Below are 27,117 nucleotides of genomic sequence, written 5' to 3' on the forward strand. Positions count from 1 at the left end.
CCCCCCTCCCCCCCATCCTTGTACAAAACAAATCTCCCGGCACTTATCTCGCCAGTTTCTCACCACCTCCCAAAGTCCCACAGTCCAGCGACAGAGGAGCATTCCCCTCATAACTCTGTACCACCCGGGACTGGAGCAACTGAATTAAATTCTCTGCCAGGGTTTCGATTACCTCGTCATACCCTGAAATGAGAAATGTCCTACTCATTATCCTTCCCACCCCTCCTACCATGGTATTCTGCCATCCACCGAACGTACACAATTTATTTATTTATTTATTTATTTATTTATATACTTGTTCCATAGATCTGTACATGTGAGCAAGTCACTCAGATGTGGAACGTGTCAATGTACATAATAAAATACATAGAATAAAGACATTGTTATAGTATTAATAACAGTGCACAAAAATCATACTTATTAGCTTAAAAACTAGTCAACATAAATGTGAAGATAGCAGTTTCATATATAGGGCATTATTTCATCTATTTTAACCTTGAACAGTAATCAAAACTTCCCACTTTGGGTTTAAAAGTGACCCAAAAATGGAAATGAGAAAAACAGGAATTTTTACATTAGGGCATTATTACATTAGTTTAACAGTAAACAGTGTCAAAAAATTTAAAATCATCTTTCCAATCTGGGTTTTACTTATTTCTCCGAAAGAATTCCTCTAGTGAATAAAGTGAGGTCTCAAGTAAATAATTTTTCAAGCTACGTTTAAATACTGATGTACTACTCCTTATACTTTTGATGCTGTTGGGTAGGGAATTGAAAATTTTCGTTCCAGCGTACTTTACCCCTTTCTGAATAAGTGTCAAGTTCTTTAACTCACAGTGGAAATCCTCTTTTCTTCTGGTGTTATGTTCATGATGTAGGCAATTCGTTTCATACAGAGTGGGGTTATTTATTACGAAGCACATCAGTGAATATATGTACTGAGATGTTGCTGTCAGTATTTCAAGTCGTTTAAAAAGATTTCGACATGAGGTTCGTGGGGGTACACCACAAATGATTCTTATTGCTCTTTTTTGTGCTGTGAGGATTTTCTTTGCGGCAGGTGTATTGCCCCAGAAGATGATGCCATAACACATGACTGAATGAAAATAGCCAAAGTAAGCTGACTGAGATGGTAATGTCATTGAAGCGTGACAAAATTCGTAAAGCAAATGTTGCCGACGTCAGCCGTTTTAGTGTTTGTAGAACGTGATGTTCCCAGTTCAGCCTACTGTCCACGTATACGCCTAGGAATTTTGATAAGTACACTTGCTTTATCATCTGATCATTCTGTGTGATAACTATTTCTTTTGGGTTTTTGTGGGTTGTCTGGAACTGGATAAAATTGTTTTTTTTTCAGGTTTACTGAAAGGGAGTTAATACTAAACCAACCCAGAACTTCTTTAAGGATATCATTGACCTCAGATTCTAAGTCAGTAGTTGACACATTATCCACCACAATGCTCGTATCATCAGCGAACATTGTAAATTTACACTGCTTATTGATGGATAAAGGCAGATCATTAACATATATGAGGAACAGCAAGGGCCCAAGCACATACTCGTCCATCCTTACACGACCCCTGCTCCCAGTCCCTTACCTCATGGCTCATACCCCTGTAATAGACCTAGATGCAAGACCTGTCCTATACATCCTCCTACCACAACCTACTCCAGTCCGGTCACTAACATTACCTATCACATCAAAGGCAGAGCTACCTGTGAAACCAGCCATTTGATTTACAAGCTAAGCTGCAACCACTGTGCTGCATTATATGTAGGCACGAAACCAACAAGCTGTCTGTCTGCATGAAGGGCCACCGACAAACTGCGGCCAAAAAACAAGTGGACCACCCTGTAGCTGAACACACTGCCAAAGGTGATACCCCTCATCTCAATGACTTCTTCACAGCCTGTGCCATATCAATCCTTCCCACCAACATCAGCTTTTCTGAATTGCACAGATGAGAACTTTCCCTGCAATACATCCTATGTTCCCATAACCCTCCTGTCCTCAACCTTCGTTAGTCACTGTCCTCACCCATCCAGCCCCCTCCCTGTTCCCATTCCAGCACTACACAGCTGTCATTTCACTACCACACCCAATCTTTTAATTTCTTTTATTTTTTTTCTCTCCTTTCTGCTACTTACCCCCTCCTAACTTCTCTCTTACCCTCCTTCTAAACTGCAACACTTCACTGTCCACCACTCCCACCATACTATCCCTCCCCCTCTCCACCCTAGCCTCCTCCTTACCCCCACCCAGTCACCACTCCCATCATACACTGATGCTGCTGCTTGCAGTGTGGTTTCAGTTGTCAGACTGCAGATGTGTGCAAGTTGTGCTTGCGGGAGTGTGTGTGTATGTGTGTGTCTACTGCTGACAAAGGCCTTAATGGCCAAAAGCTATGATTGTGTGAATATTTTTATTGTGCCTACCGCGGCTCAGCATCTCCACTATACGGTGAGTAGCAACTTTCCTTTTCTCGTATTATTAGTTTCCTTTACTAGGGTGTAATTATTGGGTGAAGTCCATAAATCTCACAGTCAGTTGGCTTCAAGCTTTCTGACCATTTTCAGGTGAGCAATAACAACATAATTCAAGAAAGTGCATGTCAGGTCCAAATTACGTATGTATTGGTTGACAAGTGTACAGGCTGACGACTCAAAAGAGGCCAAAACTGCCTGTCTCGAGTTAGAATGTAAACTTCTGTCTAATAACTACAGCTTAAACAAAAAATTATGTCACAGATTTTTATAGGCTGTACACATCAGTTGCGTGCAATTATTAGAAATACGTGATTTACACTGAAGCAACTGCAATCGTACTTTAAAGGAAAATTGAACTTACTAAGAAATTCACATTCTGATTAGATTCAATCTGAAGTCTTGTGAGGTTCGGACAGCTTATGCAGAGCTTGCGCAGTACACGGCCTCTGATGGGACGCATAATCGTCAGTCTGCGCAGTAGAGGCATCGTGCCCACCGACCGCAGGACCTCTTCATCCATTTGCTGGCACCTGCAGTGGACGCACTCTGAGAAATGGACCCCACAGCAGTTCCTCCTTTGATCCATCACACGTCTGTGAGAGAGAGGCAACGAGAAAAATTGATAACTATTCAAACTCTCATACTGAGATATACGAGGGTGGTCATGTAAGTACCTGGCCCGACAAAGGAAACACAAAAATTCTGGAAAAAGATGCATTTATTTTTCAACATAATCTCCTTCTCAGTGATGTACAATAAGTTTGATACCCTTTTTATAATGAGAACTGTCTAACTTCTCAAAATCGCCATTAACTGCCAACATCATCATGTGTTCATTTGTTGAAAATCTTCAACCACTGAGCCATTTTTCTTCAAGTTTGAGAAAAGAAAATAATCCGATGAGCCTAAATATGGCAAATAGCGTGGATGAGGTAGCAATTCAAACTTTAATTCATTAATTTTGGCCATTGCAATAACGGACTTCTGAGTCAGTGCATTGTCGTGATGAAACAACACTTCCTTCTTGGCCAAAAGTGGCCATTTTTGCTCGATTTCTTCGCCAAAATGTTACAATAAGTTCGCATAATACTTGCTGTTATAGTTTTTCCTTTTTCAAGGTAGTCAATGAAAATTATCCCATGTGCGTCCCAAAAAAACGGACGCCACGACCTTGCCTGCAGATGAAACGGTGTTCACCTTCTTTGGAGTCAGTCCTCCAATTTGTATCCATTGTTTCAATTCTTCTTTTGTCTCGGGAGTGAAGTGGTAGTCCCAAGTTTCATTCATAGTTATGAAACAGTGCAAAAAAAAAATCACCTCTGTTGCTGCAAAATTTCGCTAAACGCTCAACTGAAATATCTTCACGACACTGTTTTTGCTCAAGTTGACCAAATGCGGCACAAATTTTGCACACAGTTTTCTCGTGTCCAATTTTTCAGATAATATCCGATGTACTGCACTTTTTAAAATGCCTACTACGTTGCTCGCTCACGCACTTTCAGTTGACGATCATCCAGTACCACTTTGTGGATTTTCTTCATCATTTCTGGAGTCGTCACCTCATTTGGTCGACACTGCGATGCAAGTCTTGGCAGCTCATACAGCCTTGTTTATACTGAATTACCCAAGATTTACTGTTGCCAATGAGGGAGCAGACTCTCCCAAAGTAGAATCTAGCTCAGCTTAAATATTGGTTGCACTAAGGCCTTTCAAAAAAAAATGTTGTATCACATAAGGATGACCAATTTTCTCCATTTTCACAATTTCACTCACAACATTCACTATTGATGGCTTCCAAACAAATACCAAACAATGTGGTGTCTTCCAACTTGAAACATATACTTCATAGATCGTTTACTTTCTAATCCAGAGATATTTTTCAATAACAATTGCCATCTCTTGGTCAGGCCGGGTACTTACAGGTCCACTCTCATAAATTCCCTGTACATAATGACTCTCACAAGCTATAGAGTAGGAAGTCATATTCTTCTAATTACACAGATAGAAAAAAAAAAAACTGCAACACCAAAAAATCACTAATGTATGAGGTGTGTTTTTTAAGTAAGTACCGTTTCACCACACCGCGGCCACAGCTGTGGTCGGCATTCTGTGGATGCGCACTGGGCACCTACATCTGTTGTCTATGCACTGACGCCATTACAGTCTGATTCTTCTTTGTTTACATTGCGTACTCGGTGTTTAAGATGCCTCCGATAATCGTGAGTCACACCGACTGTGAAGTATGGGCTGTTACAAGATTTCTTAGAGCTAAAGGCCTAAAAGCTATCAATATTCATCGTGATATCTGCACAGTTTACGGAGAAAACATTATGAGTGATGGAATGGTAAGAAAGTGGGTGAGAGCATTTAAAGATGGCCGCACAAATGTGCACGATGAACAATGGTGTGGGCGTCCTTCGGTCGTTAATGGAAGTTCGGTGCAGGAAGTGGACAATAAGGTGAGAGAAAACAGACGCTTTACAATTTCCTCCTTGCGGGATGACTTCCTAATGTTTCTCATAGTGTTTTGTATGGCATTGTGACCGAGCACTTGAAGTACCGAAAATTGAGCACACGTTGGGTACCGAAAATGTTGACAGATATGCACAAAACCAAACATTTAGACAGTGCACTGGCTTTCCTTGAGCGGTACCACAATGGCGGTGATGATTTCTTAAGCCAAATTGTTACGGGGGATGAAACACGGGTGGCCTACGTCACACCAGAATCAAAGCAACAGTCCATGGAATGGCGGTATTCAGATTCACACAGAAAAGTGAAGTTTAAGCAAACAATTTCTGACCAGAAAATCATGTGCATAGTTTTTTGGGACAGAAAATGAGTAATGCTTGTGGCATTTCTGCCTCATAATCAGACAACCAATGCAGCAGCTTACTGTACGACATTGCACAATCTGCACCATTCAATTCAGAGCAGAAGACGTGGCAAGTTGAGCAAGGGCATCGTTTTGCTGCAAGACAATGCCCATCCGCATGAGGCAAACCAGACCAAAGATCCCGTAACATCTTTTCGATGGGGAAACTCTCGATCATCCTCGGTACAGCCCCGATCTTGCGCCCAGTGACTACCATCTGCTCCTGCACTTGAAGAAACACCTGGGCGGTCAACGTCTTCAAGACGACGAAGTCAAAACAGTGGCGATGCAGTGGTTAACAAGTCAAGCGGCAGACTTCTATGAGGAGGGTATTCAAAAACTGGTACAACGTTATGACAAGTTCCTCAATATTGACGGAAATTATGTAGAAAATTAGATTAAGGTACAGGTTTTCATGCAAAAACAAAATTATTGAGATATCTTAGCACGCCATTTTTTTAATTTCAAAATGGTACTTACTTAATAAACATGCCTTGTAGAGTAATGAAATTTCAGGACTGCATTTTTCTAGGAAATATATGTAAGTGATTAATGTTGCAAGCTCACAGGTTTATTCAACTGCAAGATAAGCCATTGCAAATTTGAAATGCTGGTACGTTAATAACCAGTGTAAATGTCAGAGTGCCGAACGCAAACATTCAAATTGCATTGTCATGCAGGTGCCGGATGTCAGTCTGTGCGACATAGTTCCGTGCCTGTTGCAATCCGTCCGTCAATACGGGAACGGTTAATCCTGTTTGTGGATAGAATTGTCACCTGATAATGTCCCGCAAGTGCTCGATTGGAGACAGATCTGGTGATCTGGCAGGCTGAGGGACATGCTGACACACTACGGGTGTGTCGGGTTATAATGGTGGTATGTGGGTGAGCGTTACCCTGTCAGAAAATGCCTCCGGTATGCTGTTTACGAGTGGCAGCACAGGTCAAATCAGCAGACTGACGTACAGATTTACAGTCACAGTGCACGAGATAACCACAAGAGGTCCCCTGCTGTCGTACAAAATCGCATCTCAGGCCGTAGCTCCAGGTGTAGGTCCATTGCATCTAGCACGCACACAGGTCGGTTCCAGGTCCTAAGCTGGCCTCCTCGTAACCGAAACACGGCCACCACTGGCACTGAGGCGGCCCCAGCTTTTGTCGGAAAACACAGCAAACCTCCATCCTGCCTCCCTGTGAGTGCTCATTCGATACCACTGAAGTTGCAAAGTTTGGGGTCAGTGGAACGCACACTACGGGGCTTCTGCCTCGCAGCTGGTCCTCGAAGTAACCGATCTGTAACAATTCGTCGAGTCACTGTGGTGACGACGGTTTCTCAAATTCCTTCCACAGATGCACTACAGGTGCACCGGAGCTGCCGTGGTGTGCCCAGCCACACAAATGCAACGGCCGGCTACCGCGGCAGAGTTAAGCAGCGCCTGCCATGTAGTACTGGTGCGTTCTGCCAGCCGACGCTAGAGGCGTTCCTGCCAAACAGTCAAGCCTTTTTCCAGTGCGGATGGTCACACTATGATATCACCATCCACCTATCAGGGATCGCCAACGGCCGCCAATCGTCACTCCGGAATCAGCGGAGGAAGACTGGAGCCGCCATGTTAAACAGCCGGAAGAAAGGGAAGCAGGCGTCTTTCGACCCACCACGGACTGCCGCCCGGAAGATATGTCGATGCAGCCGGAATGTCCAGGTGCCACGTCTTCGCTATGCCGGCCAGTGACCCCAGACTCTGGGCCCGTCTACTTCCTCCGCATCTGCCGGAAAGCGTCGAGAGAAAACCTGACAAAGGAACGTAAATTCAGTTCAGTTGCTAATATTTCAATTCAATAAGGTGGCATAATTCTTTGGCTTGTTATAAAATTTTGGTAAGAGAGGAGTCTTCTGTTTTTTGAAGGAAGTTTATCTTTTTGTAAAATTCAGTGTTTGCCTTGCTGCACCAAAAAAAATTTTTTATTCGCACAGGTGTTTTTTTTTTTTTTTTTTTTTTTTGGTTTTAGGGCGCACAACTTCAATGGTCATTAGCGCCCTGACTACTCTAAGAATGCACTGCGAGGCACAAGTTGACAACAACAACTAAAAAGGAAAACACGATAAAAGACAGACTGACAGGCATAGGATTAAAAAACAGCATCATCAAATGGCCTTAGCGAGGTTTGTCAAATTGATAAAACGAAGAACACGAGCAGCTGCTCGTGGGTCATCCGCTAAAATGGCATCGAAAGTACTTGGAAGGTTAAGATCTAGGTGCAGTGTGTTAAAATCTGGACAGGACATTAAAATGTGTCGAACCGTCAGCAAGTGCCCACATGGGCAGAACGGCGCCGGCGCAGCCGTCAGCAGATGGCGATGGCTGAGCCGGCAGTGTCCAATTCTTAACCGGGTCAAAACTACCTCCTCCCGCCGAGAAGGGCGGGAGGAGGACATCCAAGCCACGGGAAGAGGTTTTAAGGCCCGAAGCTTGTTGTCTGTAAGTGCAGCCCAATCGGCATGCCACAGCGATAAAATGCTCTGACAAATGACCCTGCTAAAATCGGACGAAGGGACACAACAAGAAGCTGTCCGAGGCTGGAGGACCGCAGCCTTGGCCGCGGCATCTGCAGCTTCGTTCCCAGGGATACCGACATGGCCAGGAACCCACATAAAGCTAACCGGAGAACTGAAGTCCACCAGCTGCTGAAGAGAGCGTTGGATCCGGTGTACGAAAGGGTGAACCGGGTACGGATCACTGAGGCTCTGGATGGCGCTCAGGGAATCGGAGCAGATGACATAAGCAGAATGTCGGTGGCGGCAGATGTAAAGAACAGCCTGGTAGAGGGCAAAGAGCTCAGCTGTGAGGACCGAACAATGGCCATGGAGCCGGTATTTGAAACTTTGTGCCCCGACAATAAAGGAACACCCAACCCCGTCATTGGTCTTAGAGCCATCTGTATAAATGAAAGTCACGTTGATGAACTTCGAACGAAGTTCCAAAAAACGGGAGTGGTAGACCGAACCGGGGGTAACCTCTTTTGGGAGCAAGCTGAGGTCAAGGTGAACGCGGACCTGAGCCTGGAGCCAAGGTGGCGTGTGGCTCTCCCCCACTCGAAAGGTTGCAGGGAGTGAAAAATTAAGGTGTTGAAGGAGGCGACGAAAGCGAACTCCAGGGGGTAGCAGGGCAGAGACATACAACCCGTATTGACGGTCGAGAGATTCGTCAAAAAAGGAACGATAAGACGGATGGTCGGGCATTGACAGTAGCCGACAGGCATACCGACAAAGCAGTATATCGCGCCGGTAGGTGAGTGACAATTCGCCAGCGTCAGCATGAAGACTCTCTACGGGACTAGTATAAAATGCTCCGATCGCAAGTCGTAAACCCCGATGTTGGATGAAGTTGAGGCGGCGTAAGATGGATGGCCGTGCAGAGGAGTATACGATGCTCCCATAATCCAGCTTGGAGCGGACGATCGACCGATATAGACGAAGTAGGACGGTTCGATCTGCTCCCCACGACATACCACTGAGAACACGGAGGACATTTAAAGAACGGGTACAACGGGCGGCCAAATATGACATGTGGAGACCAGCTAAGTTTCCTGTCAAATGTAAGGCCTAAAAATTTTGTTGTCTCCACGATTGGGAGAGCAACGGGACTGAGTCGTAAGGACGGTGGGAGAAACTCTTTGTAGTGCCAGAAGTTAATACAGACGCTGAGGCGGAGACCAGAGAAGGCAAGGAGAGGAAGGCAATGAGAAGGCAAGGAGAAGAAGGCAATGAGAAGGCAATGAGAAGAAGGCAATGAGAAGGCAAGGAGAAGAAGGCAATGAGAAGGCAAGGAGAAGAAGGCAATGAGAAGGCAAGGAGAAGAAGGCAATGAGAAGGCAAGGAGAAGTCAAGGGAAAGAGTAAGGAAGACAGTGAGGTGGAGAAGAGCAAAGAAATGAACCAACAAAAGGAAGGAAGAAACGAGAAGTGAAAAACCAAAAAGACCACAATCATAGGTCGTGGAACCGTCCGTCTCCGGATGCAGGCGCTAACTACCCCCGTGAGGGGGATGGACTCCTTTTAGTCGCCTCTTACGACAGGCAGGAATACCTCGGGCCTATTCTAATCCCCGGACCCGCAGGGGGGTCGCACAGGTGTGTTAATCTGTTGATATAACAGGAGCCATACCCCAATCACGACGGTCTTCCCTCTCGGTAGTGCCATGTGGAGCGCGATCTTCTTGCACCCGTACGTTCTCGTCACCACCGTTACCAGCTATCACGTACGGTGGGTACATTTCTGCCGAAACATTCTTCAATCTCATAAGAGGAATATCCAGCTTCTCGTAATCCTATTACACGACATTGTTGAAATTCAGTGATGTTCTGATAATGGTGTCTGTCACTTTAAGGACATTCTTGACTGGCACAAAATTTTAATAGACATCATCTTTCCTACGTAGAAACACACACAGTACCAAATGAGATACCAATGATGCCACATCACCATGTGAAACCAAATGTGGCAGTCTGTCTCAACTTAATCAGTGGGCTTGCCCCATTTAGTTATGGCTTGTGGCACAGAGATTTTAATCTTAATTTGAAATCAATGCACGAGGTTTCCAATATGTCTGTAGTCTAAAACTTTCTGGCAGATTAAAACTGTGTGCTGTACCAAGACCTGAACTCGGGACCTTTGCTTTTGCGGGCAGATGCCCTAGGAGAGGAGGAGACGATGTACTGCCAGAAGTAAGGCTGTGAGGACGGGGCGTGAGTTGTGCTTGGATAGCTCAGTTGGTAGAGCACTTGCCCACGAAAGACAAAGGTGCCAAGTTCGAGTCTCGGTCTGGCACACAGTTTTAATCTGTCGGGATGTTTCATATCAGCGCACACTCCACTGTCGAGTGAAAATCTCATTCTGTAAACATCCCCCAGGCTGTGGCTAAGCCATGTCTCCACAATATCCTTTCTTCCAGGAGTGCTAGGTTCGCAGGAGAGCTTTTGTGAAGTTTGGAAAGTAGGAGACGAGGTACTGGTGGAAGTAAAGCTGTGAGGACGGGGTGTAAGTCATGCTTGGGTAGCTCAGAAAGTAGAGCACTTGCCCGCGAAAGGCAAAGGTCCCAAGTTCGATTCTCAGTCTGGCACACAGTTTTAATCTGCCAGGAAGTTTCATATCCGTGCACACTCCGCTGCAGAGTGAAAATCTCATTCTGTCTGTAGTCCAGTCTAATTTATTTGGCATCTGAAGTCCAAGGTCCAAACTTGCAACATCATCACGACAAGTACTGACTGTAGGCAGCCGACACAGCACTCTTCTCTCCACAGTAACAGAAAATCACTTCACGGCATCTACCTTGTAAAAAAAAGTCACTTAAGAACTATGAAGCTTGCATACAACAGAGCTAAGTGTCTAAAATAATGTAAAAAATCTATGCTTAATTTTATTAGGTTGGTGCATATGTTCACAGCATTTTTCAGTAGAGACTTTAGTCATCAATAATATATTCTCCCTCACTATTTACAGCAGTCTGTCAACAATGGGGTAATTTTTTGGTTCCACAACTGTAGAAATCTCTCGGTTTCGAGGCAAAGAACTCATCGAGCAATGTCTGGCGTACACTTTCATCAAGAAAGGTCATTCCTCGATTGAGATAGAGTAAAGACGATGCGTGTGGAGTAACGTCTTAACCGAACTCCTGCACTGTGTTTTTGTGAGTCTACCAGAATGCGGGTTGGTGTTATCACTGAGTAGCATCACTTCACACAGTCTTCCTTCTCAGATTGCATATGCGAGACGTCTCACTTGTTGACAGTAAATGTCAGCAGTGATGGTTGTAACTCAGGGAAGCAATTCATACTGCATCAAACCGTTGCCATACCATGAGTTGCGTAACATCTTTTGAGGAAGTGCACATGTCTTTGTATGTAGAGTTGCTGCTGTTTTTGGGCTCGATGATTCCTTTCTTTCCTTCGTATTAGCATAAAGACACCATTTCTCATCACCAGTAAGAATACAGGAGAAGTACGGTCAGTGTTGTTCAGGAGCCAGTTGATGACAAGCAAGCAGAGATGCACGTACGGGCACCCACTGATTTTTGTGGTTTGGGTTTATAATGTGTGGTACCCATACACCCTTGTTTTGAACCTTTCCCACCACAAGCAAATGTCACATGATAGTGGAATGAATACAGTCCATCAAATTTGCCAGTGCTCGAGTAGACTGACACGTATCATTGAGCATTAATGCATTTAACCCTCGAGCGGGCGCACGGTGCAATTTGTACACAAGAAAAGAATAGCTTTCCTTATGTTACCAAGGTAAGTCATGTAATGATCAAAATCACAGTTCAATCTTAGTTTATTTAAACAAGGAGAAAATAAACTTACATAATACGAGCTAAGCAACCGTTTTATTAAACAATAATGAAATAAATTTTCACTATAACTCTCTGTTGCCAAGGACAGGTGTTAAAGAGACAGTAATGATGCAACTGAAGCATTAAGCAGTGCAGTTGCATTAGATCTCAGTCATCTGCTTATTCAATCACTAATTATCTCGTAGACAACTGCCTCAATGTGGGATTATTTTGTTAGTTCGTAACTGGGGTCATTTTTTTGAACTGATCGTAAATTTTTTCTTACTTAGCTTACCCTTGCTGCTCACTTGGCCATACGACAACAATTTATCGCTGTGTCACCTGAAGCAATATTGAAGGAATACATATAGGTTTGCAGTTGTGAAACAAAAATGGAACCGCACAAAATAATTTTATATTTGGTTGGCGCACTTTATACACAGGCACGCCCGCTCGAGGGTTAAATGATCTTCATCAAACCTCAAACGTCTTCCTGAATGTGGAGAGTCACTAATGTCTAAATGATCCTTCTTACAACAAGAAAACCATTTGCTTGCCATACTCTGTCCAATGGCATTATCTCCGTGCACGGTGCAAATGATGTGGCTGCTTCCATTGCTGTCACCCCTCTATTGAACTCTAACAGAAGAATAAGTCAGGAATCTTCCGATGTCTCCACTTGGCACTCCATTTTCTAGCGTCCACAGCTCCACTCACTGTCTCCAAATGACAAAATGACAATGTGTAAACCCAAGTAACAACAATGAAGTACAAATAACAAATGAAAGTTGATAAATAAACCCACATCAACTGGAATATTAAAATGCAAAATAAAACTGCTACGAACTTGTGCACCAACCAAATAAAAATGATACATATGGAGTACTGGTGAAATTACACTACTGGCCATTAAAATTGCTATACCAAGAAGAAATGCAGATGATAAACGGGTATTCACAAGAGAAATATATTATACTAGAACTGACATGTGATTACATTTTCACACAATTTGGGTGCATAGATCCTGAGAATGCCTGGGCATTGATTCAAACAGAGCTTGGATGGTGAGTACAGGTACAGCTGCCCATGCAGCTTTAACACGATACCACAGTTCATCAAGAGTAGTGACTGGCGTATTGTGACGAGCCAGTTGCTCGGCCACTATTGACCAGACGTTTTCAATTGGTGAGAGATCTGGAGAATGTGCTGGCCAGGGCAGCAGTCGAACATTTTCTGTATCCAGAAAGGCCCGTACAGGACCTGCAACATGCGGTCGTGCGTTATCCTGCTCAAATGTAGGGTTTCGCAGGGATCGAATGAATGGTAGAGCCACGGGTCGTAACACATCTGAAATGTAATGTCCACTGTTCAAAGTGCCGTCAATGCGAACAAGAGGTTTTTTTTTTTTTTTTGGTTTAAGGGCGCTCAACTGCTGAGGTCATTAGCGCCCAGTCACTGTTGTTAGAGCACATGGAATCTGGTAAAACTCAAGGGGATGGAGGGGACACCAGAAGGACCTGACAAGATGCAGATAAAATAAGTAAAAAGATTAAATGTCTTTGGACAAGCCAGTTAAAGTTATAAAACGCAGAATACGAGCAGCTGCTCGAGCATCATCAGCTAAAACATCCGGTAAAGTAGATGGCAGGGACAGGACAACACGAAATTGACTAAAACGGGGACACGACAATAAAACATGGCGCACTGTTAATGCCTGACCACAAGGGCACTGCGGGGCTGGGTCACCGGAGAGCAGGTAGCGGTGGCTAAACCGGCAATGCCCAATCCGCAACCTGGTCAGAAGGACCTCCTCGTGCCGAGATGGTCGGGAGGAGGTTGTCCAAGCAGTTGGGAACGGTTTGACTGCCCGGAGCTTGTTTCCTTGGAGGGATGACCAAGTATCCCACCACGACGACACAAGCCTCTTACAGACATCCCCACGAACGTCAGATGACGGGACACAATGGGAGGCTGGCCGAGGCAGGAGGACTGCAGCCTTGGCTGCAGCATCCGCAGCCTCATTCCCAGGCACTCCTACATGTCCGGGAACCCACAGAAAGCTGACGGAACCACCATTATCAGCGAAAGAATGGAGGGACTGCTGTATCCGTTGAATGGACCGGATAGGGAGCTTCAAGGCTCTGAAGAGCACTGAGTGAGTTAGAGCAGAGTACATATGATGAATGGCGGTGGCGGCGGGCATACTGAACGGCCTGATGGAGAGCAAAAAGCTCGGCCGTAAAGCTGGAACATTGGTCGAGGAGCCAGTATTTAAAGGTGGCGGCCCCAACGACAAAGGCACAGCCAACACCATCGTCAGTTTTGGAGCCATCGGTGTAAATAAAGGCGTGACCGGCAAGTCGAGCACGAAGTTCGACAAACCGTGAGCAATACACTGCAGCCGGAGTACCCTCCTTCGGGAGTGAGCTGAGGTCGAGATAAATATGAACCGGAGCCTGGAGCCAAGGTGGTGTCGGGCTCTCACCCTCTCTGAAGGTGGTAGGGAGGGCAAAATCCAATTGTCGAAGCAGGGTACGGAAGCGGACTCCGGGGGGCAGCAGGGCAGACACATACAACCCGTACTGACGGTCGAGAGAATCGGCGAAGAAGGACTTGTAAGAGGGGTGGTCGGGCATAGACGACAGCCGGCAGGCATACCGACACAGCAGTACGTCGCGCCGGTAGGTCAACGGTAACTCGGCAGCTTCGGCATAAAGACTCTCGACAGGACTAGTGTAGAAGGCTCCGGTCGCAAGACGTATCCCCCAATGGTGGATGGAGTTGAGCCGGCGTAAGAGGGACGGCCGAGCGGACGAGTAGACGAAGCTGCCATAATCCAGCTTCGATCGGACTATGGACCGATACAAGCGAAGCAGGACAGTGCGATCCGCTCCCCAAGATGAACCGCTAAGAACTCTGAGGACATTAAGGGAATGTGTACAACGGGCCGCCAAATAAGAGACATGTGGAGACCAACACAGATTCCTGTCCAACATGAGCCCTAGAAACTTAGTTGTGTCCACGAATGGGAGAACAACGGGACCGAGATGTAAGGATGGCGGAAGGAACGCTTTATATCGCCAAAAGTTGATACAAACCGTCTTTTCTTCAGAGAACCGGAAGCCATTTGCCACGCTCCATGAGTAGAGGCTGTCTAGACAACGCACACCACAGAACTGCTGAAGCATCTTAACAAATCTCTATTTGCAATGCGAATTGTGTCAGACATAGGGGATATAAAAATGAAAAAGCTGGCATACTATGCTTACTTTCATTCCATAATGTCACATGGGATTATTTTTTGGGGTACTTCATCAAGCCAAGCTAAAGTTTACCGGGCACAAAAACTTGCAGTAAGAGTTGTGTGTGGTGTGAACTCGAGAACATCCTGCAGAAACCTGTTTAGGGAACTAGGGATACTAACTACTGCTTCCCAATATATTTACTCTTTAATGAAATTTGTCATTAAAAATATATCACTTTTTCAAACCAACAGCTCAATTCATGGAATCAGTACTAGAAATAAGAATAATCTTCACAACGATTTACTCACTTAGTCTTGTACAAAAAGGTGTGCATTATTCAGGAACACACATTTTCAATAACTTGCCAGCAGCCATAAAAAGCTTTTGTGGCTAACTCCTTCTACACCATTGACGAATTTATAACTTCTGCACAATTTCAGTGCAGTAATGTGTTCATTGTAAATAAGTGTGTGTGTGTGCGTGTGTGTGTGTGTGTGTGTGTGTGTGTGTGTGTATCTGCACCATTTCAGTGCAGTAATGTGGTCATTGTGAATAAGTATTATAGTAGTTGTATTGCATATTTATTACCTCATAAATAAATAAATAAACTTTTTTATTTTAATTTCAGTGCATTAGTATTTGTAAAATGATGCTTTCATATAGTGTTCATTAAAAAATGATGATCATTCTACTTGGGGCCTGTGGAATGGTACATTAGCGTATTTGTTTGAGTTGTAAATAGTTGTCATGTATTGTTGTTTTTCTGACATGTTCTACATCCTGGAGGACCTCCTCACTATGGATCAATTAGAATGAAAGTAAATCTAATCTAATCTAATCAAATCAACAACCACCACTGCTCACCTTCCTATGATGGCGTACTCTTTGTCGCGCCAGAGTGTCGGGTCGTGTGCCAGTCGCTTCCATCGCCTGCAGACATTTTGTAAAATGTCTGTTAGTTCATTAGTGTTGAAGTAGGAAAATATATTGATAACTATTTCATCTGGAAGACTTTCAAAAGGCTTGACCCGTCCACATTTGCTTTCTGCCATTCCTGCAGTACAGCACGGCTGTTCCGACAGTGGTGTGCAATTTGCTGTGGCTCGAGGAAGGTGCTGCTGGCTGCTGAAATCAAAATTATTTGTGCTTTCCAATCACAGATTTCTTATTATCAAGAATGGGGCAACACTGAAAGTTTGAAACATTACATCACAAAGTATACTCTACAGCAGGGCTTCTCGAACTTTTTAAATCCACAACCCCTTTCGTACAGACACATTTCTCTGCGACTTCCACTCACAGTTGTAGCTGTAATTGGCATTAGTTAATAACTTAAGGAATAAAGGTAACGTGAACAAGACTGGAAATTCTGCTTAGCTTTTGGACATTTCCTTCTTCACAACTACAGAGTAAACACACACACACACACACACACACACACACACACACACACACACCCTTTGTCTGCAAATTGAAGGTCAATTGCTTTAAATTTTTTCCACACATGTGTTGGCGTCCTGTAAATAGGTGCACATTTTTGGCTATGCTCATTTTTTAACATTTATCCATTTTTTCTTTTTTTCTTTTTTTGGGTAATCAGTCTTCTAACCAGTTTGATGCGTCCCACCACGAATTCCTATCCTGTGCCAAACTCTTCAACTCAGAGTCACACATGAAATCTACATGGTCAATTATTTGCTGGGTGTATTCCAATCTCTGTCTTCCTCTACAGGTTTTACCCATCTGCAGCTCCCACTAGTACCATAGTAGTTATTCTGTTATGTCTTAAGAGATGTCCTACCATTCCATCCCTTTTCGTAATTGTTTTCCACTGATTCTGCAGAGAATCTCATTTCTTGAATAAGATTTTCACTCCGCAGCAGAGTGTGTGCTGATACGAAACTTCCAGCAGATTAAAACTGTGTGTCGGACCACGACTCGAACTCAGGACCTTTGCCTTCACTTGAACTCTGGACCTTTGCCTTTCGCGGGCAAGTGCTCTACCATCTGAGCTACCCGAGCACGACTCACAACCCGTCCTCACAGCTTCAATTCTGCCAGTACCTTGTCTCCTACTTTCCAAACTTCACAGAAGCTCTTCTGTGACCTTGCAGAACTCGCACTCCTGGAAGAAAGCTTACACTTCGCTGCAGAGTGAAAATCTCATTCTGGAAACATCCCCCAGGCTGTGGCTGTGTCTCCGCAATATCCTCTCTTCAAGGAGTGCGAGTTCTGCAAGGTTCGCAGAAGAGCTGTGAGGACGGGTCGTGAGTCATGCTTGGGTAGCTCAGATGGTAGAGCACTTGCCCATGAAAGGCAAAGATCCCGAGTTTGAGTCTCGGTCCAGCACACAGTTTTAATCTTCCAGAAAGTTTCATCTCATTTCTTACCTAATTTTCAACATTCTTCCACAGCAACACATCTCACATGCTTTGATTCTCTTATGTTCTGGTTTTCTTACAGTCAATGTTTCACTACCATACAATGCTGTGCTCCAAATATACATTCTTAGAAATTTATTCCTCAAATTAAGACCTATGCTTGATACTAGTAGACTTCTCTTGGCCAGGAATGCACTTTTTTCCAGTGCTAGTCTGCTTTTTATGTAGTCCTTGCTCCATCCATTTTTTTTTTTTTCCTTCTGCCTACGTATCAGAATTCCTTAGTTTCATCTACTTCATGATCACCAATCCTGATGTTATGTTTCTTACTGTTCTCATTTCTGCTACTTCTCATTACTGTTTGTCTTTCTTTGATTTACTCTCAAACCAATTTCTGTACTCATTAGACTGTCCATACCATTAAACAGATCCTGTAATTCTTCTTCACTTTCACCGAGAAACATTACATCTTTTTTCTCAGAATTTCCACCATCCTGCACTATTTGACATTGCCCAATCCTTTTCGAGGTCAACATATCCTACGAAAAACACTGATTTTTATTTAGTCTTGCTTCCATTACCAACTGCAGCATCAGAACCTTCTCTGTTGCTTTCACCTTTCCTAAAGTCAAACTGATTGCCACCTAAAGTATCCTCAATTTTCTTTTCCATTCTTCTTTACGTTATCCTTGTCAGCAACTTGGAATGAGCTGTCAAGCTGACTGTGCAATGATTCTCACACTTGTCGGCTCTTGCAATCTTGGAAATTGTATGGATGATGTTTTTCCAAACATCAGATGCTGTATCGGCAGGCTCATACATTCTGCACACCGATGCGAATAGTCATTTTGTTGCCACATCCACCAATGATTTTAGATATTCTGATGGAATGTTTATCTAGCCCTTCTGCATTATTTGATCTTAACTCTTCCAAAGCTCTTAAATTCTTATTCTAATGCTGGGTTCCCTATCTCTCTCATATCAATTCTAATTTCTTCTTCTATCGTGTCGTGAGACAAGTCTTGCTCCTCATTCAGGCATTCAATGTACTCTCTACACTTGTCCGCTCTCTCCTTTCCACTTAACAGTGGAATTCCCATTGCAATCTTAATGTTACCATGCCTGTTTTTAATTTCATGTAAGTTGTTTTGACTTTTCTATAGGCTGAGTCAGTCATTTCGACCATCATTTGTTTTTCAATTTCTTCGCTTATTCATGCAGCTATTTCACATTAGTTTCCCTGCACTTCCTATTTATTTTATTCCTAAGTGATCTGAATTTGCAAATTTCCCTGAACATTTTTGTGCTTCCTTCTTTCATCAGTCATCCAAGTATTTCTTCTGTTCCCATGGTTTCTTCACAATTACCTTCTTTGTGCCTATGTTTTTCTTTCCAGATTCTGTGACTGCCTTTTTTAGAGACATTCACTCCTCTTCAACAGAGCTGTTTAGTGAGCTATTCCTTATCATGGTATCTACAGCCTCAGAAAATTTAAGCATATCTCTGCAGTACTTTCGCATACCACTTCCGCTGATTTTTCCTGAGTAGTCTCAAACTTCAGTCCACTCTTCACCATTACCAAATTGAGATCTGAGTCTTTATCTGCTCCTGGGTACTCCTTACAGTCCAGTATCTGATTTCAGAATCTCTGCCTGACCATGATGTAATTTACAAGGGTAATCCCAAAAGTAAGGCCTCCTATTTTTTTGTAAGTACATAGATCTGTTTATTTCTACAACGGTTTACATCAGTTTACAGCTTGAACATTTAGCTATTTTTCGACATAATCACCATTTTTGTTGATGCATTTTTGTAGACTCTGTGGCAGTTTTTGTTTGCCCATGTCATACCAGCTTGCTGCCATGCTGTTCAGAAAGTTACGAACCTCTTCTTTCACCTCATCGTTAGAGCTGAATCCCTGGGACCACAATTAATGCTGACAGGTACCGTGAGACTCTGAAAAAACTCAAACGGGCAATTCAGAACTGAAGAAGGGGAATATTGAGCAAGGGCGTACACATTCTCCATGACAGCACTCGCCCACTTATCACTCGGCAAACCGCTGCTCTCCTGCAACAGTCTCAGTGGAACATAATCACCCACCCACCCTATAGTCCTGAATTGGCACCCAGTGACTATCACCTGTTCCCTATGTTAAAAGAACATTTGGCCAGAAAGCGATTCACCTCCGACGACGAGGTGAAAGAGAAGAGGTTCATAATTTTCTGAACAGCACTGTGGTGAGCTGGTGTGACATTGGCATATAAAACCTGCCACAGCGTCTACGAAAATTCATCTACAGAAATGGTGATTATGTCAAAAAATAGCTAAACGTTCAAGCTGTGAACTGATGTAAACCACTGAAGAAATAAACATGTCTATGTACTTTTAATAAAATAGGAGACCTTACTTCTGGGCTTACCCTCATAACTGAAATCTTTTCCTAACTCCCAGCCTTTTGCAAGTATACCACCTCCTCTTGTGATTCTCGAAAAGAGTATTCACTATTACTAGCTGATATTTATTGTAGAACTAAATTAGTCTTTCTCCTCTATCACTCCTACTACCAAGCCCATATTCTCCCATAGCCCTTTCCTCTTTTGCTTCCCTATAACCATATTCCAGTCACTCATGACTATTAGATTTTCATCTCCCATTACATATTTAATTACCTGTTCAGCATCGTTGTATAATTTCTCTCTTCATTTTCTGCTTGAAATGCTAGCACATATACATGAATTATCGTCTGTTTAGGTTTGCTGTCGATTCTGATGAGAACAAACCTATCACTGAAATGTTCAAAGTAACTCACTCTCTGCCATAACTTCCTATCCACAACAAATCATACACTGTTTTACCATTTTCTGCTCTTGTTGATACTACTCTACACTCATCTGACCAGAAGTTCTTGTCTTTTCCCATTTCACTTTGGTATATCTAGATTGACCCCTTAGCATTTCCTTTTCAGATTTTTTAGCTTCCCTACCACATTCAACTTCTGACATTCCACACCTCAACTCATGGAATGTTATCCTCTTGTTGACTGATGAGTGTCTCTCATGGTCACCTCTCCCCTTGGCAGTCCCCTCACAAAGGTCTAAATGGGGGACTAGTCCAGAATTGTTAGTCAATGGAGAGATCATGACACTTTTTCAGCTGCAAGCCACATGTCCTCTGGCTAAACATTATATCTCTCTAATGTAGGGCTTCCCATTGCCTTTTGCAGCCTCAACAGCAAGAGCATGCCCTGAACCTCTGTGATCCTCTGCCCTCTTTGACAAGGCCATTGGCTGACTGGGGGTGACTTCTTATGCCAGAAGTCTTCGGCCGCCACTATTAATGATTTTTGTTCAAAATTTATGTGGTCGCAGGGTACGAGCCTGGGACCGGGATGTTTTGATTACTAATCAAAGACTCTACACCTAGGCCACAGTTCTACATTCATTATCATTATAAGAAAGAATCAAAGGAAAAATACTAAATTATGTTGAAAAAATATTTGCAAAACCTTAGTTCCATTTACTATAATACTGCAAGCTTTATTATGGTCCAAGCATACAGAATAGGTCACAAGATATGAGATTGGCTTGAAGACTTCTAAGTAATAGAACCCAGTATGTTGTTACTGACAGCACAGACAAGAGTATTGCCACCAGTGCCCCAGAAAAATGTGATGGAGCCTCTGTCATTTCCTATTATAATGATACAGCCTTCCCCAAAATTCATATGAAATGTCTGATACCACCTTTTTTTGTACGCATCCGGATAATTATCGGACAATTTAGTGCTTACAAGGGACTTTCATGTCTGTCTATATGTATATCAAATTTGCTAATAATACCTGATATTCATTGTGAAAGCAAATAGAAGGTTATGGAAAAACGTATATTGTCATTATCAAGACATTGTTGTTATTAACAAAATTACATACAAATCCCAAATTAAATGATTAATCAATGAATTGAAGGAATAAATAAAAAGCAACAGATAATAAAATGCTGTGGAAGTGTTGGCATAGTTGGCCGGCACCTCTAATTACCATAATTACAATTGAGTAACGAATTAACACTAAGAACCTCATTATCTTGAAAATCAGCTTAAAAGTTACTGCCAAGTGATTTATTTTCATTTGTTATTTATTTTTAAGTCTTCCTCTGCAATTAATAGTCCTTGTGATTACATTTCTAATTAACTCTACAATTGTTTGCATCTCAGTTTTGCAATTTCAGAATTTGAGGCTTGATTTGTAACTTTTTCGTATGCAGTCGGATAAAGCATAAGATCTGTAATACCATTACATGTTAGTAACCAAATCCAAACTGTAATTAATTACATAACTAAAATAATAAGACATTATTGTAATTAAAGTTCAGAAAAATTTTCTTATGGAAAACTAAAGATTACTAGAAAGGATTGTTAATCAAATAAAGTATTTTATATCTTATTCAGCTCCAACATCAGTTTCTTTACATTTTGTAAATTTTAATTGTAACATTGAACTTATACAAAATTGATAATGGAATATTTTGTGGGCAATTGTTAAAATTCTATATAAGGGAAAGCAGTGAGGTGGGCAGGCAGTCAGTCAGTCAGTCAGTCAGTTGTTGTTGTTGTTGTTGTTGTTGTTGTTTCTGCTAGAGAGTCTGTTTGGAAGTCAAAGAGATCTGATCTGTGGAGTCTGTGTTTTGTTTACATGACAAGAGTGCAATTTGGATGTTAATTAATGTGAATAAAATTTTGTTAAGCATGAAAATTTCACATTCATTCATCAATGGACCAGGCAGAAGAAACTTCAGTAACATTCAACATGAATCGTTACATTATGTACATAAATGATCTGGCCAACAGAGTGACCAGCAATCTGCGGCTCTTTGCTGGTAACGCTGTGGCGTAGGGGACGGAGTGATTGTTGAGTTACTGTAGGAGAATACAAGAGAAGGGAAAATATCTAGTAGGTATGATGAATGTCAGCTTGCTCTGAATGTAAGAAACAACAAGTTAATGCATACGAGTAGGAAAAACAAACCCTAATGTTCGAATACAGCATTAATAATGTGCTGCTTGACAGTCGTGTCGATTAAATATCTATCTTACCAAACAAAAGCACTGGCAGGTCGATAGACACACAAACAAACACAAACATACACACAAAATTCAAGCTTTCGCAACCAACGGTTGCCTCATCAGGAAAGAGGGAAGGAGAGAAAGACGAAAGGATTTGGGTTTTAAGGGAGAGGGTAAGGAGTCATTCCAATCCTGGGAGCGGAAAGACTTACCTTAGGGGGAAAAAAGGACAGGTATACACTCGCACACACACACATATCCATCCGCATATACACAGACACAAGCCAAGATATATTTTTCCCACGTGGAATGTTTCCCTCTATTATATTCAATTAAATATCTAGGCATATTACGAGGGTAAATGGTTGACTTTCGCTAACTGGGAGAATTTCAGGAAAATGTGGTTCAGCTGTAAAGGAGACTGGATATAGAATACTAGTGCAACCCATTCTTGAGTACTGCTCAATTGTTTGGGATCCCCACTAGGTTGGATTCCAAGGACTTGAAGCAACTTAGAAACATGCAACACAGTATTACGAAGATGCATCCTGAAAAGTAGGAATCCCTAGAGGGAAGACGACATTCTAGAGGGTCGTCCTGAATGCAAGTCCAATGTGCTAACCACTGCTGCAGCTCACTCGGTATGCCAGCTTCCAGTTAGGAGTTTTATTGCAGTTCTGTACTGCCTCTGTTTTAATATGTTCCTTTACCACTCTTAACACGCAAGCTTTTGTGATACAGGGTGGGGCAAATAAAAATGAGCCAGGTGAGTGAATATGGCTGGTCATAAACATATGCACATAACCACACCCCGTGACAACCACAATGTGGATCCACACCAGTTCAGAGCATAGTGAGGGCCCTGTCAGTACGAGTGGAGCAGTAAAAAGGGGACAATGCTACTCACAGTGGACCAGCAGGTGTTCGTTGCGGCAAGTTACGTGACGAAGCTGTGGAAACGGTGTGGTCAGTTGTTTGCTGAGAAGTTTAATGGTGTCAAAGTCCCAGCAAATTGCACCACATAACACTTAGTCCAAAAATGGTGTCAGGCAGGATCATATCTGAACGCGTCAAAAAAGATTCTGAAATGTACCTGTGCACCAGAAAATGAGGCTGCAGTTCACCAGAAAATGCTTCAGAGTCCTACGAAATCAACCGGATGTCTGCCATGTCGATGTTGGTGTACAGTGCCTGCACACTGCATTATTGGTCCCATCACCTCTCATCAGATGCCAACTTCAGCACATTGCACTGACAACACTTTGAAACCTTGACAACATATTGAAACCATTTGTGGCAGCATTAATGGAGGAGGAAAAGACCTACAGTCACTTCCAATCAAATGGGACAACTGCACATACAGCTTGCCAAACCTCTGAATACATTCACTCAGTCTTCACAACTAACGGAGTTGTTAGCAGAGGTCAATCTGACCACAACCCTAGCTGGCCACCCAGATCACCTGTCACTGTGCCGTTACTTTGAGGGGGGAGCCCGCAAGTCTAAGGCGCATTGCAACAACTCCCATGGTCTTCAAAAACTGCAGCAGAACATTTCAGATGAGACTGCAGCAATTCCAGCAGTCCAGTTTTGATCCCCCTTCAGTAACTTGCTGACCACGGCCCAAAATTGCCAAGAGACGAATGGTGGTCACTTTTGACATTTTTTATAGTCAGATTAGTACTGTATTTCCTTTCCTCTGCTGTGTTTCTTTGTCCCTGGAACTCTTGTTATCCGGGCCACTTTTATTTGCCCAGAATGCATTTTTTTTCCTTTAGCATGTAAATTACTAATTCAAACTGTGAATGGCCAGTTAGTTGGTCCCACATTGTTCTTCCCATAAACAGATGGTGGTACTTTTGCCAATCTGGTTGAACAATTTTCTTCCTCCTCCGCTGTGCTTTGGTGGTAAACCGTGTCCTATACTCATTGTCGTGACACTCGGTTGGTTGGGTGCAGAAGGGACCAAACTACGCGGTCATCAGTCCCTCTGAGCTTAGATTAACTAAAACCGATAAAATCCCACATTAGGAGAGGCAACTACAATGTCCATAAAATGAGAAACTAAGGGAAGAAAGGAAAAGGGCGGAAAGGATGAGACTAATGACAGTCGTGACACTCGGGGTCACAGCACAAAGTGTAAGTGTCCTGGTGTTCGTTCCATACATTTTTACCCAGGCAGCTGTCCGTTGTACTCTCTGGTGTCACTTCAGAATTATGTTTTAATGTGTTTATATGTCTGACCGCTGTTTTCTAAAAATGTTATACAGTACTTATTTTTGTTTTTTCATGTGTACTACTGCATGTAGGAATTATTACCAGCTTCGACCTCATTTACTTTTAGTATGACACCTGAGGACAAACACATAATAGCCAGAAATCAGTCACAGTCTAAGCACTGGAAAATAAAATAAACCTTACAACTCAAGCTGCATTTTCAATATTGAATCTAAATTGACAGCAGTGAGATTTATCAAATTTAAGTGCATACCAAAATGACAACCTAATGTACTATGAAGGTGGTACATGAGAAAATCAAATCCCAATGAGATAGAAACTGAAGCTGCATATGACATCATTTGGGCAAAGGATGAACAAATTTATAACTGGATCAAGTCTACCAGTGTGAGGCTGTTTTACCAAATATTCTTACCAAAATACGAAGAGCAATTGAAACAAGTACACTACTGGCCATTAAAATTGCTACACCACGAAGATTACATGCTACAGATGCGACATTTAACCGTCAGGAAGAAGATGCTGTGATATGCAAATGATTAGCTTTTCAGAGCATTCACACGAGGTTGGTGCCGGTGGCGATACTTACGACGTGTTGACATGAGGAAAGTTTCCAACCGATTTCTCATACACAAACAGCAGTTGACCGGCGTTGCCTGGAGAAACACTGTTGTGATGCCTCGTGTAAGGAGGAGAATTGCGTACCATCACATTTCCAATTTTGATAGAGGTCAGATTGTAGCCAATCGCGATCGAAGTTTATCGTATCGCGACATTGCTGCTCGCGTTGGTCGAGATCCAGTGACTGTTAGCAGAAGACGGAATCGGAATCGGTGGGTTCATGAGGGTAATACGGAACGCCGTGCTGGATCCCAATGGCCTTTTATCACTAGCAGTCGAGATTATCCACATGGCTGTAACGAATCGTGCAGCCACGTCTCAATCCCTGAGTCAACAGATGGGGACATTTGCAAGACAACAACCATCTGCACGAACAGTTCAACGATGTTTGTAGCAGCATGGACTATCAGCTCTGAGACCATGGCTGCAGTTACCCTTGACGCTGCATCACAGACAGGACCTCCTGGGATGGTGTACTCAACGACGAACCTGTGTGCACGAATGGCAAAATGTCATTTTTTCGGATGATTCCAGGTTCTGTTTACAGCATCATGATGGTCGCATCTGTGTTTGCCGACATCCTGGTGAGCAGACATTGGAAGCGTGTAGGCATAATCGCCATACTGGCGTATCACACGGCATGGTGGTATGGGGGTGCCATTGGTTACACGTCTCTGTCACCTCTTGTTCACATTGACGGCACTTTGAACAGTGGACGTTAGATTTCAGATGTGTTATGACCCATGGCTCTACTCTTCATTTGACCCCTGCGGAACCCTACATTTCAGCAGGATAATGCACGACCGCATGTTGTAGGTCCTGTACAGGCCTTTCTGGATACAGCACATTCTCCAGATGTCTCACCAATTGAAAGCGTCTGGTCAATGGTGGCCGAGCAACTGGCTCGTCACAATACATCGGTCACTACTCTTGATGAACTATGGTGTTGTGTTGAAGCTGCATGGGCAGCTGTTCCTGTACACGTCATCCAAGCTCTGTTTGACTCAATGCCCAGGCGTATCAAGGCCATTATTACTGCCAGAGGAGGTTGTTCTGAGTACTGTTTTCTCAGGATCTATGCACCCAAATTGCGTGGAAATGTAATCACATGTCAGTTCTAGTATAATATATTTGTCCAATGAATACTCATTTATCATCTGCATTTCTTCTTGGTGTAGCAATTTTAATGGCCAGTAGTGCAGAAACATTTACATGTCCAGTTAGCTATATGGAGTGGCAGTATTGTGATATCTTGTAGAAGTACTGTAAACATGTAACATCTGACCTGGAGCATGTAAATGAACTCTTGTCCAAGTTTAGAACAGCTGACCAAACACTTAAAGAAACCACTAAGGAAACAGCAACTTGTGCAGTATTGATGTAAAATAAGGCATAGGGCTATATAGGTTGGTTGGTTGGTGGAGGTTTAAGGGACCAAACAGCAAGGTCATCAGTCCCTTGTTTCAAATAGGCTCCATTCCGCTAATGGGACATCTCAGTAAAGTCAGAAAAATAAAACGGAAAAAGGTAAAAATGTAAAAGGGCAGTCATGTTGTCATTGGTAAAAAACAAAATGAGGGAAGTCAGCAAGAGAACGAACCCAACACTATGCTGAAGCAGCATAGGCAAGACCACCTGTGACGTAAAAGGACAACTGCTAGAATGTAGTAAGTACGTATGGGAATAGAGAGACTAACCAAGCCTTAAAAAAAAAGGGTAAAAACAGAGTAAAAGGGGAAGAAAAGAGGATTTCGGTCAGGGAGCGGAATCGGGAATCTCCGAACACTGCTTACAGTGGAAGACACCCAAACACTCACCGCCCTGCCCCAACACCAGAGAGAGATTAAAAACCTTAAAACTGAGAATAAAAACCAT

The 27,117-nt window shown here is 43.0% G+C and overlaps 1 protein-coding gene across 1 annotated transcript in view; it reads right to left on the minus strand.

The window, feature by feature from the left end:
- LOC126109594 (F-box/LRR-repeat protein 7-like) overlaps positions 1 to 27,117 on the minus strand; it is a 135,748-nt gene that overhangs the window by 85,513 nt on the left and 23,118 nt on the right. The window contains exons 2-3 of the mRNA XM_049914634.1: positions 15,803 to 16,060; positions 2,849 to 3,080 (exon numbers count right to left, since the gene is read on the minus strand). Of these exons, the coding sequence (XP_049770591.1) occupies positions 2,849 to 3,080; positions 15,803 to 15,990 (420 nt within the window). The 5' untranslated portion in view covers positions 15,991 to 16,060. The remainder of the gene's footprint in view (positions 1 to 2,848; positions 3,081 to 15,802; positions 16,061 to 27,117) is intronic.

Source organism: Schistocerca cancellata, chromosome 12 (assembly GCF_023864275.1).
Source record: "Schistocerca cancellata isolate TAMUIC-IGC-003103 chromosome 12, iqSchCanc2.1, whole genome shotgun sequence".
NCBI lineage: Eukaryota > Metazoa > Arthropoda > Insecta > Orthoptera > Acrididae > Schistocerca > Schistocerca cancellata.